Source organism: Rhinatrema bivittatum, chromosome 4, assembly GCF_901001135.1.
Source record: "Rhinatrema bivittatum chromosome 4, aRhiBiv1.1, whole genome shotgun sequence".
Classification (NCBI taxonomy): Eukaryota; Metazoa; Chordata; class Amphibia; order Gymnophiona; family Rhinatrematidae; genus Rhinatrema; species Rhinatrema bivittatum.
Genome location: NC_042618.1, coordinates 32,239,208 through 32,255,645, shown reverse-complemented (window position 1 = coordinate 32,255,645; position 16,438 = coordinate 32,239,208). Strand labels below are relative to the sequence as shown.

The 16,438-nt window shown below is 45.0% G+C and overlaps 1 protein-coding gene across 1 annotated transcript in view; it reads left to right on the top strand.

Moving 5' to 3' along the window:
* BCL11B (BAF chromatin remodeling complex subunit BCL11B) overlaps positions 1-16,438 on the top strand; it is a 182,028-nt gene that overhangs the window by 9,441 nt on the left and 156,149 nt on the right. Inside the window, exon 2 of the mRNA XM_029597911.1 lies at positions 8,339-8,707. Within this exon, the coding sequence (XP_029453771.1) occupies positions 8,339-8,707 (369 nt within the window). The remainder of the gene's footprint in view (positions 1-8,338; positions 8,708-16,438) is intronic.

Here is a 16,438-nt window from a genome sequence, read left to right as displayed (position 1 = left end):
TAAGACTTTTCTGTCATTCTATGGGGGAAAGCCCCCCCAAATTTAGTGAATAAGGCCCAGAGTTTTTCTTACACGTCTGGTAGATCAAAACAAATGTATTTAATGAGAATCAAGTGAGAAGTTCAGCGTTTCATTGAGGGCAACACTCATGAAATTTAGGCTTACATTATTTGGTGGGCCTGCTAATTCTTGAAGGTTAAACAAATCTGATCACAGGTTATTGGGAAGCGTGGAATTTATTAGGCAAAGTGAAATGTACCGGCAGACAAATGCCATGCACCCGGCGATGTGTTAAGGAATACTTTGCCCATAGCTTGAAGCCTATTTCTCAGTCCACTGGCAGAAAAGCACATGTCAAATTTAAAAATTACGGGGTCTGAAAACGATCAGTCGATTTTGCTCTAATCTGTGCCTGGGGAAGAGGGAAGACCCTTGATCAAACAGATTCGACATCAGAAACACATCGTATTAAGTACAGTAACCCGATGAAAAAAAAAATCCTAAATTGGTTGCTTTATATTTTATTTTTGGGAGGAGTGTGTGAAGAATTTGACGGGGAAGAAAAGGAGCCCGCGTTGGGCCCAGACGATGGCAGTAATTGCCAGAGCTGAATCGCTGGTGCATGTGTGCAGAGATGTAATCTATTTGCAGGTTAAGCTGCAGCAGCGTATGTACTGACGGAAACAGAACCAAAGCGAAAAAAAGAAAAGGACCCAGGTGTGTCTGGGAGAAAGTATAAACAGCATTGCTGAAAGAAGAACTTATCGGTAGATATTTCAAAGCCAGGTGGTGTCGTTTCGGCAAGATGGGTGGTTCCAGAATTATGTGCGTTTGGTGTAATGGATTAAACTGTAGTATTTAGAAATTAAAAATTTTATAGGGAGCTTAGCTTTTGTATACAAAAAAGTATTTTGAGCCGAAGCTCTGATAATCAATGAACTCTCCAGGTCAGGGCCGGATTGAGACAGGCTCTAAACGGTGTCCAGTTTAAGAAGCTCCACAGCATTATTACCCCCCCCCCCAAATTGTAAGATGTAATAATATTTATGAATTGTTTGTGGTATTTAGAGGCCCCTCATCCTCTCAGGCCCTACGCTGTAGTTTAGGTAGCTTGTGCCTAAATTTAGTACTGGCTCAAGTGAAACCTTTTTAAGGTTGAGAAGTCAACAAAATTCCATGTATTTAAATTTGGAAGTATTCTCAGGTTTCTTTTAAAACAAAAATGATAAGATCACAAATTTTAAAGAAAAACGGAACAGTTTTTTGATGTCAAGTACTTTCAGCCATTTCTCGATCTCTTTCACTCTGTTTTGTTTTTTGGTTTTGTTTTTTTTTTTTGCTAGTAGATATTAAGATTTAAACTTAAGACTGCTTTGTTCGGTGCTGACCATACCCGTTTTCCCGCGTGCTGGAAGGTTTCAGCAACCTCATGCGAATGGCGATGTTTTCAGGCCCTCCGGTGTGTGTGACCGTATCGGGGTACCAGAAGGCTCTCTGTTTTTAAAACCCCCAATCACAAAGGGAAGTTTGCAAATTGCTATCCAAGGTTGACTGTAGATTCTGTCTTTTCTGTGGGAAATACTCTGTGGCCTAGGTTGCTGCTGCTGCGTGCACGGTGTCGCCTTTAGATGGGAGATGCTGTGGATCTGGTGGTGGACTATGGGAAACTGAGTGCTCTAGGGATGAGGCAGAAGTTTGTAAAACAAGACATGTACATATAGAAATTGATTTGATGTGCCCTACAACATTCCAGGATATATATATATATATATGTATATATATATATACACACACATATATATATATATATATATACACATATATATATGTATATATATATATATACATATATATATATATGTATATATATATATATATACACATATATATATATATGTATATATATATACGTATATATATATATATATATATATGTACGCATCGCATTAACTTGGAGGGGGTTAGGGGGAGAAGGGGGGTCTTGGGTTTAGTTAGAGAGTGTTACTTTACACTATCACAACACACAGTAATGGGATTAAGGACCAAGGCTGAGCTTGACCCCGCTGCGGATCAGCAATTCTGAGGTGGCCCAAGATGACCTTTGTTTCGTTTAGATTTGTGAGTGTTTAACTTTTTGTTGTTTAGTTCCTTTTTTCGGTTTCATTGGCATTTGCTGTTTTGAACTGGGTTGTGTTTTAGCGGTGTGGTCTTAACCACTGGACCTCATTGTGGCACTTGTGCTCCACACTTGGCTGCCCCTTGGATCCTGGAAAGGTGCGTAGGGGTTGCCACCTCATCCCAGGCCAGGCGAACGGGCTGATCCAGGCCCGGCTTTGCCCCCACGGCACGCAGGGAGTTGTAGTTTTGATTTGGCTCCCCGATTTCCCTAAGAAAATCACAACCGCAACTCCACGCGTGCGGTAGGAAAAACCCAGGACTGGATCAGCCTGTTCGGTTGATCTGGGGTGAGGTGGCGGCTCTAGACGGAGGACCTGGGAGTCCCTGAGGTGCCAGGCTAGCAGCAGCACTGCCTCTGCCCTGTAGCTGTGTCGGAGGTGGTGCGTGCCCAGTCCTTTTCTACATCCTGGATTTACATACACAAACCAGAAGAGCGACTGGGTTTTTGGTTTCAGTTTCAAGCTGAGTTTTTATTTTTATTTTTGTTTTGGTTGTTGTTGCTTCCTGGATTTAAGTAACCAAACCAGCCTTGAGCTAGCTTCAGGTTTAAAGCAGCAAACGACATCCCCTTGCTAGAACCCTGTGTCGGTGACCCGAGGACTACCTGAGGGTGTGAGAACACTGGACGCGGAGAGGGCGCCATTGTAGTTCTACGGCCAAAAGAGAAAAATAATTAAGCACATGTTTAAAAAAAAAAAAAAAAAGATGCGCAATTGGAACCGCAGCCGAATGAAGCAAAAAGTGCAGCATTTAAAAACGAAAACAAACGCAGTTGGTAAGAGATTTGCTGAAATCATGGCGATGGAGTCCTGGTTCATGCAAGTGGGCTCTGGCTTCGTAATTGCAAAACCGGTCATACATTTTTTTTTTTTAAAAGGAAATCATGATATACATTGAAAGGGGTAAATTTGCAGACTCTGGGGCAATGTGTTTTTCATCTGACAATAATTGAACCTTTGCAATTGGTGAGGTGCATTTAATCAGGGAAGCTCTGGCCTCCAGAGGATGCCGTGTAAGGCTGGCACCAGGTATTGCTTTTGATCTTCTGCGCCTTTTTCGTGCCACGCTGCCTCTGTGCAGCTGCTGCATTAATTTTAGTCTTTCCTCCTGTGTTCAGGCATTAGACTCTTCCCTCCCTCCGGTGTGGCCGCACTGGATGGGCACTGCGGGGCCTGCACTTGCTCATTTTTTTTCCCCACAGGTCTGCTTTGCTGGACTTTCTCTGTCCCTCTCAAACTGATGCCCATGTAATTGGTAATTAAATTAAAGATGCAAGCTTTTCAGCCTACTCAAGATGGCTTTGACACTAGATGATTAAGGGGGAGTGTGGCACTAGCTATATTCCTTTTTTTTTTTTTTTTTTTTTTTAAATAATTTGACAAACTATTCGCCGAAATTCAGCACCACAATTTAGGGGACGGTTTTGACCTTGGTTTTAGCCCGGTGAAGCATATTTTTCTAAAATAAATTGGCAAATTCATATTGTATTACTGTCTTCAAATGTCTTTTAAGTAAACAGGCAAAGAAAAAAAAAATTATAATTAATCGTTTCTTATGGGCCGTGCTTGATTATCTGCTTGCGCACAAATGTCATTACAAAGGCGGGTAGATTGTTCTAGCAAATCCAACACATCTGTTTCTCTTCTCCATTCCTATCTGTCCATCTCTGTATCAAGAGCTCATCTTTCTATCTGTCCATCTGCCTATCTATTGCATCTTTGTCTCTTCTCTGTCCTTTCCTATCCATCTCTATCTCTCTCACTGTTACATATCGTGCTGCTGACTCTCCTCTCTGCCCCTGTCCATCCATATCTCTTTCTGAGTCTGCCTGTTTTTGCATTGCATTGCATTCTCCAAAACTCAACTATGATCAAATAAAATGTTCTTATATGCAGAATGTTCTCATAATAGAAATTACACCCCTGGGAAGGAAACGCTTTGGTTGGGTGACAAGATATCTCTTGTAGGAATTCAGTTTCTGAGAACAGTCTGCACTTAAGTGAAATCACGCACACACATATGTGCGTGCCCGCAAAAATAATTGGATTTCACTTATAAGAAGTACGAACTCCTGTTTTAAGAATTCTTGACTGGTAATATGCAGTCACATGAACAATTAGAGCTGGGTGGACTATTCTGCTACCAGTTAGAGAAGGAGCCAAGCAAATGGCCAGGACTCGGATACATAAGAACCTGGATCTTGGGGAACCCAGGTTCAGATCTCCTTTTATTCAGCCAGGCAAGAGAGGCCAGTGGCCAAGTGAGTTGGATTATGTTGACTGTTTTAGTTCCTAAACTTGATTTCTGGCTCACAAAAGTTCCTTTATGTAGCCAAATTAAAAAAAAAAAAAAAGGAGGGCCATTGTTAAAAAAAAAAAAAAGGCAAAAAAACCTCAAAATAATTATCCCTTTCTTTGTGCATTGGACTTGTGTATTGGCCAGTCTGTAATGTGATGCTGTCTAGTAGCTTTATTGATTCTGAGGAATCTTTGGTGCTCTTGCAAGCTCTTGTCCACCAGTTTCTTCAAATCCTTCATGCATACCCCTCACAGCCTGCAAAGAATCCAGGTCAGGCCCTTGCAGACACATAATCACATTTTTGTAATGTTAAGTAAAGGACTTGGCTATAATTTAGAATCTGTTGGAATTCATTCAGATTCTGAGTCCTTAATAATAAGGATCAGAACTTTTTGAGGTTCTCCCAGCGCTGCATATTGTGCAACATCTTGTGATCAGAGATGGTTCTGGCTACAGTGTTCAAGGAGCCTAGAAAACAAATGGGCCACATGCATTTTTGCAGGACAAAGAGATCTGAGGCCGAGAGGCAGTTCGACTTTCCGATCCAGGGATATGAGCTGAATGCCGATCCCTGTGTTTGGGACTGGGTAATACTTTTTTTTTTTTTTCCGTCATGATTCTGAATTGGCGGTGGGTGCACCCTGGGGGTTTTTCCTGCGCCATGCTTAGGAGCGTAGTACAGGTAGTTAGAAGACGGTTTCACTTAAAGAGATCTCTGGTTAAAATGTGCCATGCTGGGTCGGACCAGTAGTCCCTTGAGCCCAGCAGCCATGCTTCCGACTTTGGCCCAAGGGAGATCCATTCCCTTTTGCTCGTTCCCAGAAGAGCGACCCCCAAGTCTACCAGAAGGAGCCATCCGAAGAGAGGCTTTCTCTGTTCAGTGAACTCAGGTTTAATTGCAGGATGCATCCCATTGTTGCGCATAATGATTCAGGCATGCAGTTAAAGTTCAGAAGATGTAGATCTGCTGAACAATATTACTTAACAGCTCTAAAGAAAAAAAAAATACCTGTAGAGACCTAACAGTTACTGGCTGTCAGAACAGTGTGGAAGTGCTGTCTAACAAGGATTAAATGGTTGCATGTGCAGGTACTGAGGGGGAAAAAAAAATTGGCTTTGAAGCCCAGGGAAGAGAGATCGGAACCAGGAGGGGAGAGAGAGAGAGAGATCAGTGCCAGGGTGTTCTGAGGTTCCCTGATGGGAGAGAGATGCGGGTTGGGTGCCCTGCAATACTGGGAGGGGAGAGAGAGGTGAGCCAGGCCAGGGAGGGGAAAGACAGATCCGAATTCAGTGCCCTGAGGTCCTGCGAGGGGAGAGATTTGAAGGGGAGAGGGGAGGTCCTGGGAGTGTAGGGATCTTAACCGCTGGCAGGTTTCTGCTGCGTAAACTCTGGGAGTATCAGCCACGCTGCTGGAGAGACAGAAACCACCCCCCCCCCCCCCCCCCCAGGATTCTAGTGCATGTCTGCATTGATTGCTTTCTCCTTGCTCTGTTCCTCACCAATAACAATAAAAAAAAAAAAAAGAAACCCTTTCTGCAAAGGTTCACATTTTTTCCACTTGTGTGCGATATCTCTGTAGCTAGCTATCTCTTTATTGGCCAGACTATCCATATGTGACAACATAAGGAACCCTCAGTTTAACATGCAGAACTGAAGCTCCGTGCAGGATAAGATATATATCCCCTGCATAAAGCTGTATTTCTGCATGTGTCATTCACAGAGGTGCAAGCACAGAACTTGCCTGTTACTGTCTTCCCTTTGCAGATGTGCACTAGGCTGATAGAAGGCCCTGCAGCAGCTGCTTCTGCTTTTGCTGAAGGAAACGCTGGTGCTAACTAGGAGAAGCATGTACCTTCAGTGGAGGTGCCCTGTTCTCCAGCCCTTAGGGTCACCCCTCTATTCTGCATGCTTTCGTACCTATGCATAGGCTTGGACACACCCTTAGCTCACTGGAACGTGTCCCATAAACCAAAATGCTGTATCACACGCTGTGCTTATTGGTTACAAAATCTGCACTTTAAATAGTACTTAATCATTTTTCATTAAAAAAAAAGTTAAGCTAATGCTCTATATTCTGATGAAGAAACATTTTGTGACTAGGAATTCTTTGACAGCTTTGGTGATTGTTGTAAGTTGTAACCATTCATGACACTTAGTAAAACATTGCTCTGCAGCATGTAAGTAGTTGATTAGGTAATTTTGAAGAATATATAAGTGATTATATTGAACTTTAGTGTTGAAGCAGCTGCAGTGTAGCTCAGGTTACCTTGCACTGTTTTGCTAGCACATCCCGCGACCTGGAATAAGCCATTCGTGCTGTGGCTTTGGCCTTCCTGGTTGAATTCGGGGTTTCCGGAAGGAAAAGGTCAATGCATTAATAGTTAGGTTCCCAAACAGAAGTGCTAGCCTCCACAGGGTAAAACTATTTCTGAATCCCAAGCAGAGCATGCTTTAAAATGTTTTGAAGAAGCGGATTTCATGCTGTGAATTTGATTTGCATAAGTTTTAAATCATTTGCAGTCTGTATATTGTTCTGCTTTGCATTGTTGATTCTCCTGGATGACTGTTCCCAGTGCTGCTGTCTTCAGTGACCCATAGAAAGTATTTTTTTTTTTCGCTCAACACACAATCAAGCTGTGGAATCTGTTGCTAGAGGATGTGGTTCAAGGTTACTTACTTAGCCGGGTTGGAAAGAGGTTTGGGCAAGTTCTTGGAGGAAAAAGTGGATAAACAGTTATTAGACAGGGGAGACTTGGGAAAGTCATCGTTTATCCCTGGGAGGGAAAACAACAGGAAACAGAAGAACTCTATGGGATCTGCCGGGTACTTGTGACCTAAACTGGCCACTGTCAGAGTGAGGATGCTGGGCCCGCTGGGCCTTGGTCTGACCCAGAATGGCATTTCCTTATGCTCCTGTGATCCACCTGCAAGTGTAAGACACATGGGTGCACAGTTTGGGAACCGCTGGTCTGCTGCACCTCCTAGCTTTCTCTGTTAGCGGAAGATCAGCTAAGATACTTTGGTTATTGCCCCAATTCCTTGCTTAAAGATGTGTTGGAGTGTGGTTGTTGTGTTACTGTTCACCTTGAATATGTAGAAATGAGGGTCGGCAAACACCTGTGTATTGGACTAACTCAGTGCATCTTTAACTTGCTTTTGAGGGCTTATGCTGCCTTCAGCGGGTCCTTCATGGAGCAAAAAAGGGTCAACAGACAAGTAGTCGGTGGTACCTTGCTGTTGGACCAACTTGATGCAAACTAGCTTTCCAGGGCTGCTGAAGGGAGTTGTTGGCTCTCAGAAGCTCGTCACAGATGTACTGCGTTAGTCCAGTAAAAATCTCTCACCTGCAGCTGGTAGGAAAAGGGTTGGTCTTCCCTGCCCTTTGCCCAGAGCCCTTGACCTTTTTCACAGCCAGCGGCTCTTCCCGCTTCCTGCCCGCGTGACCTTTCGCGGGTGCATTCTACTCGTCATAGCACCCAAAGAAGGGAACCCAGGAAGCTGTGTTATGAGCAAGGTTCTGCGCAGGCAAGAAGAGGAACACAAGTTAAGCAAGAAGCTCCAGCATTTGGCAGTGCAGAAGGGCACGGGGTTTTTTGTTTTTTTTTTTGCTTCCAGGGCCTTGCCGACTGCTGGGGGCTCTTGCTGCACTGAGCTGTTTCTGCTTTCAGCCATCCCTCTCCCCTTAGGTACCCCGGTTGAGCTTGGCTTTGAAACATTAAAAGTCTGCAAGGAAAATAAGCACGAAGGTGCTGTAAACGTCCTAACCGTGTGGCTTAGATTTTTGTGGATGTTGAAACAAAACAAAATCCTCCCTGACTTCTGTTTTTTTCTTTTCTTTTCCTTCCCGTTCACATGAAGCAGAGGCCCACTGTGTGGGATCCATAATCGGGGAGGAGGATGAGCGCCTCTCCATCCCGGGGCCGGGTCACCTCAGCATCACCGCCGGCGGGACAGACCCTGACCTGCTGACCTGTGGACAGTGTCAGATGAACTTCCCGCTGGGAGACATCTTGGTTTTCATAGAGCACAAGAAGAAGCAGTGCAGCGGCAGCCAGGGCAGCGCCGGCTATGAGAGGAGCCTGGATAAGAGTAGCCCGCCCCCCTCCTCGCGCCCCGAGCTCAGGAAAGTGTCAGAGCCGGTGGAAATCGGGATCCAAGTCACGCCCGACGAGGATGACCGTCTTCTCACGCCTACGAAAGGAATCTGCCCGAAGCAGGAGAACATTGCAGGTAAGGAACAGGATGTTTCCCACTTAGTCAACCTCTAGAAAGCACACGGAAAACATGCCTTGAATAGCAGTGTTTGCAAGCAGCAGCTGGTCAGGGCATTCACTGGATATATCGCACAGATAAATAAATATGTAAAAGATACGTACATCACACGGGAAAAAAAGTTGTGTGCTTCCAAGGGACAGGTGTAGGTTTGATGGCTCAGGGACCCCCTTCTGTGCCCTCAGGGCGAGTTTATACTGTACATATTTTTTTCTGTGTTCTCATGTTCCACCTAACTTGCAAAACGGTCACTAGCAATTGTGAAATAAGAGCAGAAGATCACCTCCAGTGCTTACATTCCCTTAATTCACGAGTTGCATATGGCTAAACCGCTGGCTCCCGCCATGCGCAATAGTCATCGGTAGCTTATGAAATAAAAACCCCGACTAAGCCCTAGAAATGAATGATAGCATGCAAACACAATTCCTGCCATAGAACCTGAGGCAGATAGCAGTGAGAGACAGCCTTTGGCTCTGGCCAGCATTTGTGTCTGGAGGTCATCATTCCCTGCCACAGGGACCCATATAATCCTGTTGTTGAGTGAATGTGGCAGTCAGTGTGTATTTGATTTATGGGATGGTGCACAGGAGAAGAATATCTTAGGATGTCATCAGGTTGGTTATCGCCTCTGCCTGAGCTGTCATCCTTGGAGGGGGAAAAGTTAATTCGGTGTCTGATCATGTGAGCTCATTTTTGTTATCACTGGTGGGGTTGACACACCCGGAGCTTACACCTGTGTCTTTTCTAATTGTGACATCTTTTCATTAAAGCCGGCCCGTAGGTAAGATGTAGTTGTCAGGCTCAGAGGCCAAAGAGCCCCCTCTCTCCCACAATTCAAAATATTTTAGTGGTGGTTCTTCTGTACCTCCAAGGATGAGCATATGACACATTATTTATTTATTTATGCCAGAATGACTTTCACAATTTTACATTGTGCATAGATCAAACTTCAAATGCATCTTTGACTTTTTACATCATAAATGGCAAGTGTGATCACTATGATTAAAGTAAGGCAAAAAAAAAAAAAAAGCATTGTAAAGCCTGCAAGTTAGTTTAGATGAGTTGGACAGCTTTGAAACTGTGCATCTGTGCGGGGGAAGGTAGCCTCATCCTGACGTTTCTGCAAAGGATAGAATTCTGCAGAAGGAACTGAGTGGGTTAAATGTAATGATCCTGAGGTGCTTCTTGCTTACACAGTTTTTTTTCCCCTTCCAAAAACTTGGGGCTGTAGATGCCTTATTTAATAACTAAGCAAGCAAAGTTCCTTGCAAGTGTTTTGCCATAAATTTTGCCTTGGCCTTAGAGCCGGCCCAAAACATTTTCATGGGACTAGTTAGCTCTTCTGATTTTAGGTGTAACTAAAATGTACATTTACGTTTTTGCGGCGCTGGGTAAGTTTTCTGGTTGAATGAAATACATGCATTTGTGCAGCCAAGAAATCATTAGCCGAGAAAAGGCACAAATCAGTGGGGAAGGTCCAGGATAGGCAATGGGAAGGGGGTGAGACAGTCCTGGGGCAGTGGTCATTTTTCCATTGTTTATCTGATAAACACCTATTTCATTTCTTTTGCATTGGGGGTGGGGGGTTATCAGGGGTTTATTGGTTAAAATCGAAAATCAGAAGCCCTAATATCATAATGTAAACATAATTTATTTCAGAAATGTTTTCCTAAGAATGTGGAAGGTTGGGTCCCGGATATTAAAATAATGCTCCCATGGACCATGGTGAGCTGTTTATGGGTTGCAAGGAGAGTGCTGTATGTCTTAAGGAGGATTTTCAAAATCATTTACAGAGATAAATAGCACTTTACGGGCCTCATTTACTCAGCATTTTCCCCATAGACACAGAATGGGAGAAAAGCCTTAGTAAATCAGGCCCTACGTGCCTAAGATGTCTTGTCTGAAGTTGCCCTACCCTCAGTACGAACTGTATGCATTGTTCTATAATGCGCATAGTTTTAGTCAAATTTAGGGGGGAGGTGGTCCTGGGTGGAATCGAAGAACAGCGTGCATGGATTTTATTTACTGGGTCAAATTTGATCTCCCTCATTCCCATTAGCATCAGAAGGCGGGACATCAAATTTTAACTCCACGTTGTTTCCCGTAGCGTTTTATTCCGCCCTGGCTCATTGTTTTCCATAGAAAATCGTACCTGCAGTTGCAAACGTCCATGGGGCACAGCAGGTTTCGAAGGGAAATGTAGGCCTTAGTATTTTCCTTTGGAACCTGGTGCTGAGTCCGCGGCTGAAAAAGCCAGCTGCTCGAGTTTGTCCAAAAGGGGCGAGTTTAAAAACTGCTTCCCCTCCCCCCAGTAGCGGAGTCATGGGGTTGGGATAAAACCTGCGCAATCTCTGGGAACGAGGGAGCCTGGGCCCAGCTTTAGGCCCTAAGCGCCATGGAAAGGTCACGCTGAAGTTTCTCAGCGCGGAAGAGTCCACCAGGTGGAACGCCCAGACAGGAAGCTCTTGAGGGCCTCGTGGCCTGCCTTTGTTTCAGGGCCGAGCCCAGCATGGAGTCTGAAGCCACATTCGTTGCTAGGGAAAGGGCGGAGGAGGTTTCCTCCCTGCTCAGGCTGATGTTATGGGATGGAGGGGGGGGGGGGCAGCTCCCGGTCTTAACTGGCCGATGGTGCCTGGCCCACGGGTAAAGCCAGAGGCTTCTCGGGCTCAGGCGGTGCTGGTTCCTTAACTTTGGTGAGCGTGCCTGGACAGGCAGGCAAAACGCGCACGCACGTGGTAGGAAAAAAAATAAAATAAAAGCGCCAGGTATTTGTGGATTCTGCAGGGCGAGGGTGTCACATTAACTCTGTGGAAAGCAGCCTAGGGACCAAAAGGCTTTAGTGAACTGCATCCAGCCTAGTCTTTTTATTTCAGCAGAGAGGATTTTCTGCATTAACCAAAGGAATCTAAAGTTGTATTTAGCATTAAAGATCTCTCCCAGCGAGGTGCCGCAGATCATTGTCAGTAGATAGGTTGGGAAAGGAAAAGAAAAAAAAGAAAAAAGAACCCAAACATATCTAAATACAGTTTCATAAAGGCAAAGCTAATCTCCCAGGCAACTTAATTATTTTATGCATTATTTTTTCTTCCCTCTCTCTGTCTCTCGGTAATAATGTAACATCCTCTGTGGGTGCTGAATGATATCTTCAGCCGTTCCCTGCTAAGACAGGAAGAGTGAAGTCCTTTATTCCGTAAGAAATATGTAAAATAATCCCTTAGAAGTAAAGAGAGATATGCTTGTTCAAAGCATTAAAAATGTTATTTAAATCAAAGGCCCCCTAAAACTCTTTACTGGCTGTGTTCGCTGGAGAAGAGCATTATGTTTTTCACAGCAAAAATCGTACCCTTTTTTTAAAATCTGAAAAAAAAATGTAAATATATATATATATTACTTTTAATAAAATGTAAAGATGAAAGAATGAAACTTCAGTCGATCAGATGTAAACTGTAATTTAATGTGGTGGGGAGTGTTAATTATTTTGGCTTAATTGAATTCTTCGGGCTGCAGCGGTTGCAGGGCTGTAGACAAGTATTGTTTGCACCTTTTATTCCTTTGTGCAGCTTAGCAGTAAAGGAAACGGAAATAGCGTTCCATGGTTTATTGCAAAATGCAGTTGTCAATTTTGAGTGTAAAGTGAACGTCTCAGAGGAGCCTGCTCTAGAAGGCCGCCGGCTTCCGCTCTGGGATAGTCGTGTGCCAGCTCTCCTGCGGGTAGGGTGAGCCAGTTCAACCCCCCCCCAGAAGGCTGGTCCAGTGCTGGTACTGCAACTGTTGGCCGCTGCGGGACTTGCACTTCCGGTTTCTCTTGGAAAGGCAGGACTGCAAGTCTGTAGATCCCGTGAGGCGAAACCAGAAACTGGTTCCGTCTCTCAGGGTTGAGCAGGGTCAAGCGGCAGCACTACGTGGGGCAAAGAGTAGCCAGAGCTTCAGGAGTTGTCTGCCCCTCTGTGTTTTGTTTTTTTTTTTTTAACTAGGTTTTATATTAGGCTTAACAGTGGAAAGTGGAGCTGTCTGGTGCATACAGACAAGGGCTGACCCTGATAGCTTCTTGCCTTCGTTTTGATCAGGCCACTTTGGAGCCTTAAGCACTTGCGTCGTATTCCTCCCAAGAGACAAAAAGAGAGAGAGAGAGAGAGCTCACGGTCTAAGTTTGCAGCTCAGGAGGAGAAAGTCACTTGACGTGGGTCACAGAGAATTTAGCCTCGGGAGGAGAGAGCATCGGTGGGGGCGCTGAGCCGGAAGGGGACAGAAACCTGGAGCCCTGTCTGTGGGTGCAAGGCTGTGCGGCACTTGGAGTTGAGGGGGGGGAGGGGGCCCTGCAGCGTGGCAGGCCAGGGCAACATCCGGGAGGGCACTGTGGTGAAGCGCACGAGAGCTGGCAGGTGAGCACTGCGGTGCAGGTATGAGTAGCCGAAAGGTTTCTGACTTATTAAAAAAAAAACCAACCCAAAATCCTCAAGTAGTTCTGATGTCTTTTACACACATGTACGAAATGTTATACCCAAAATGGAAGTGCGAGAATTTACATCTATGCTAATGAATTAATTTCAGAAAATAAACTTTCCTCTGTCCTTTGTGCAGCTGGCCTTGATTTATTCACTTTAATTATTTCCATTCTTTCCCTCTTTTTTTCTCATTGTGTAATTACTTCTTTCATTTTACTTTTATTCTGTCGCTTCTCTTTTTACTTTCTGTGCGCTCTGCTTCAATCTCTCCCCGCCCGCTTTGTTCCTGCCCTTCGCATCGTTCCTTCTCCCGTCTCCCCTCATCCCTTCGGCATCTTGCCGTCATCCTTGCACCCTCCCTTTCCTGCTTCTCCACCCTCACCTCCTTGCTGTCTTCTCCCTCATCCTTCCGCCTCTTCCCAGCGATCTGTTGCCTCTCTCTGCCACCTCGTGTTAAGTCTCTCCCGTCAACAACTATGTGGTCGTCCCCCCCCCATCTCTCTTGTTTCTTCCCTGTCGTTCTTATCAAATCCTCTGCTCCTTCCCCGCCTGCATCCTCCCCGGCCGATCCTAGTACGGACAGGCGTCCCAGCACTGCTGTGAGATCCAAGACCAGAGTGGCACCGGGGGGGTGGGAACCGCATGGACGGAGATCGGGTTGCTGCATGGGGGACTATCCTGCCTCCCTCTTTCCTGGCCCGTGCCCTTACCCTGGACCCTTAACCCCCGTACCTTGACATTAATTATAATAGAGGCAGTCGCAAGGTGGCTTACGTACAATTTAAGAAGAACGATGAGCGTATAAGAAAGCGTTATACGAATATGGGGCAGATGACAAGTAAGGTAACATCCATATTCTTCCGAGTCTGGGGCATGGACTTGGGTTGGGGTTGGGGGCGGGAGTGCAGTAGGAGTCAAGATGGTAAAGTCTGTCCCGTCCTGTTGACCGTAGAGGTGACAGCCGCACCTGGGCAAGAGGGTCTGGCAGGGGGAGGATGAACCTTTGGGGAGGGGAAAGCCCACAGGAAGTCGGGGCGGAGCTTCAGGGACAGACTTCTCTCCAGGCCTGTGATAGGCCCTTGTTAATATGGGGGCGTGGCTTGAAGCCACACCTCCTTATCCGATAATATTCAGGAGCTGTGGCCTAGAAGTAGATTTCTGCCTAAAATGTTTTGGTTTCTAGGACAGCCTGTAAAGGCCAGGCAGCAGGATTAATAATAATAGAAGGACTAGGGGGCATTCCATGAAGTTAGCAAGTAGCACATTTAAGACAAATTGGAGAAAATTGTTTTTCACTCAGCGCACAATTAAACTCTGGAATTTGTTGCCAGAGGATGTGGTTAGTGCAGTTAGTGTATCTGGGTTCAAAAAAGGTTTGGATAAGTTCTTGGAGAAGTCCATTAACTGCTATTAATCAAGTTTAGGGAATAGCCATTGCTATTAATTGCATCAGTAGCATGGGATCTTCTTAGTGTTTGGGTACTTGCCAGGTTCTTGTGGCCTGGTTTGGCCTCTGTTGGAAACAGGATGCTGGGCTTGATGGACCCTTAGTCTGACCCAGCATGGCAATTTCTTATGTTCTTATGATTATGCTGACAGATCACTCTAAGGAAAAGTGCAGTGCCAGAAGGCATCCCCACTTGAGAAGGTTGCTGGTCAGCGGGTGGCCCAACAGTGTCTGTCCCATCTACATCATCACATGGGCTTCTCCGTGCAGGAACATATTTAGACCTGTTGCTAGCCTGTGGACTGTGGAATCCAGAAACTTTTGTCATTGGCTTTTCTTGTAATCTTTAACATTTTATTGCTGATCATTTGCTCACTTGTGCTCTCCTGACATATTAATGAACCTGTTTATGCTGTGCCTGTGTTCCTTAGGTCTCTGTCTAGTCCTAGTTGTGAATGTAGCATAGTGAACCCCTGGGGGATTGCTTACAGGTTCCAGCCATTGTTTAGTGTAGATTCCTGTCTAGATTCAGTAAGACCGATACAGAGATGTAATAGTTTGCTTGTAAGTGGTCTTCAAGGGATGCCCTGGGATTATAAGTAATTTTTTTACTCCTCTTAAATCTTGAGTTGGTTTAAAGAGTTTGGAATAGCTGTTTTTACCATCTTCCCGAGAGCATGTTTGTACAGCAGGGACTTCCCCTATGCTCCAGACTCACTGTTTCACTTTGTTTGTACCCGTTCGTTCTGACATGAGTGTGCAAGGGTTGAGAGTTTGTAGCCTGTCCTATTTCCCACAGACAGGAGGAAGGTTGATTTCTGCAAATCTTTGCACCTTGCAGCCTCAGATTCAGACTTTTGAGACTGAGCATGCTCTGATATTGCTAGGAAGTGTGACGCTGCTGGCACAGAGCGAGAAAGTGCGCATGTATGTGCGTGTGTGTCTGTGCGTGTGTGTATGTGTCACGTGTATTAGAACCATACCCAGCATGGTTCTAATACACGTGAAGGTGTGACCGCACTTTGAGCATTATGTGCAGTTCTGGTCGCCACCAGTCAACAAAGATATGGTGGAACTAGAAAAGGCGCAGAGGAGGGCGACAAAAGTGACAAAGTGGATAGAACGGCTTTCCCTATGATGAGAGGCTACACAGGCTAGATCTTCAGCTTGGAAAAGGGACGGCTGAGAGGGGACATGATAGCAGCTTATAAAATCATGAGTGGGGTAGAATGGGTAAATAAAGGACGGTTATTTACCCTTTTAAAGAATGCTAAAACAAGGAGACACTCCATGAAGCCAGCAGATTTTAAAATAAATCGTAGAAATAACTTTTTTTACTCAGTGTATTATCAAGCTGTGGAATCTGTGGCCAGAGGATATGATCAAGGTGACTAGCATGGTGGTGTTTAAAAGAGGTTGGGATATGTTCCTGGAGGAAAAGTCCCTAACACGTTTGCTGGCTGCAGCGCACGGTTAACCCGTGATTGGACGCACGTTTTGGACGCGCGTCCATATCCCTCGATGCAAAACGGGGGTTAGCGCATCCAAAACGCGCGGCCTTTCGCACGCATAGGTAATAGCTCTCATCACATGCAAATGCATGTTGATGAGAGCTATTATCAGTTCCCCCTCCATGCAAAAAAAAAAAAATGTGCTTTTCTGTGTTCCTCCGACTTAATATTTTGGCGATATTTGGAGGAAAAAAAAGTTAGAAATGTCCCAAAAAAATAAAATAATAATAAAAAAAAAAAGCGTGCCGGCGGACAGTTTAGGAAAACGGATGCTCTAAAATTGAGC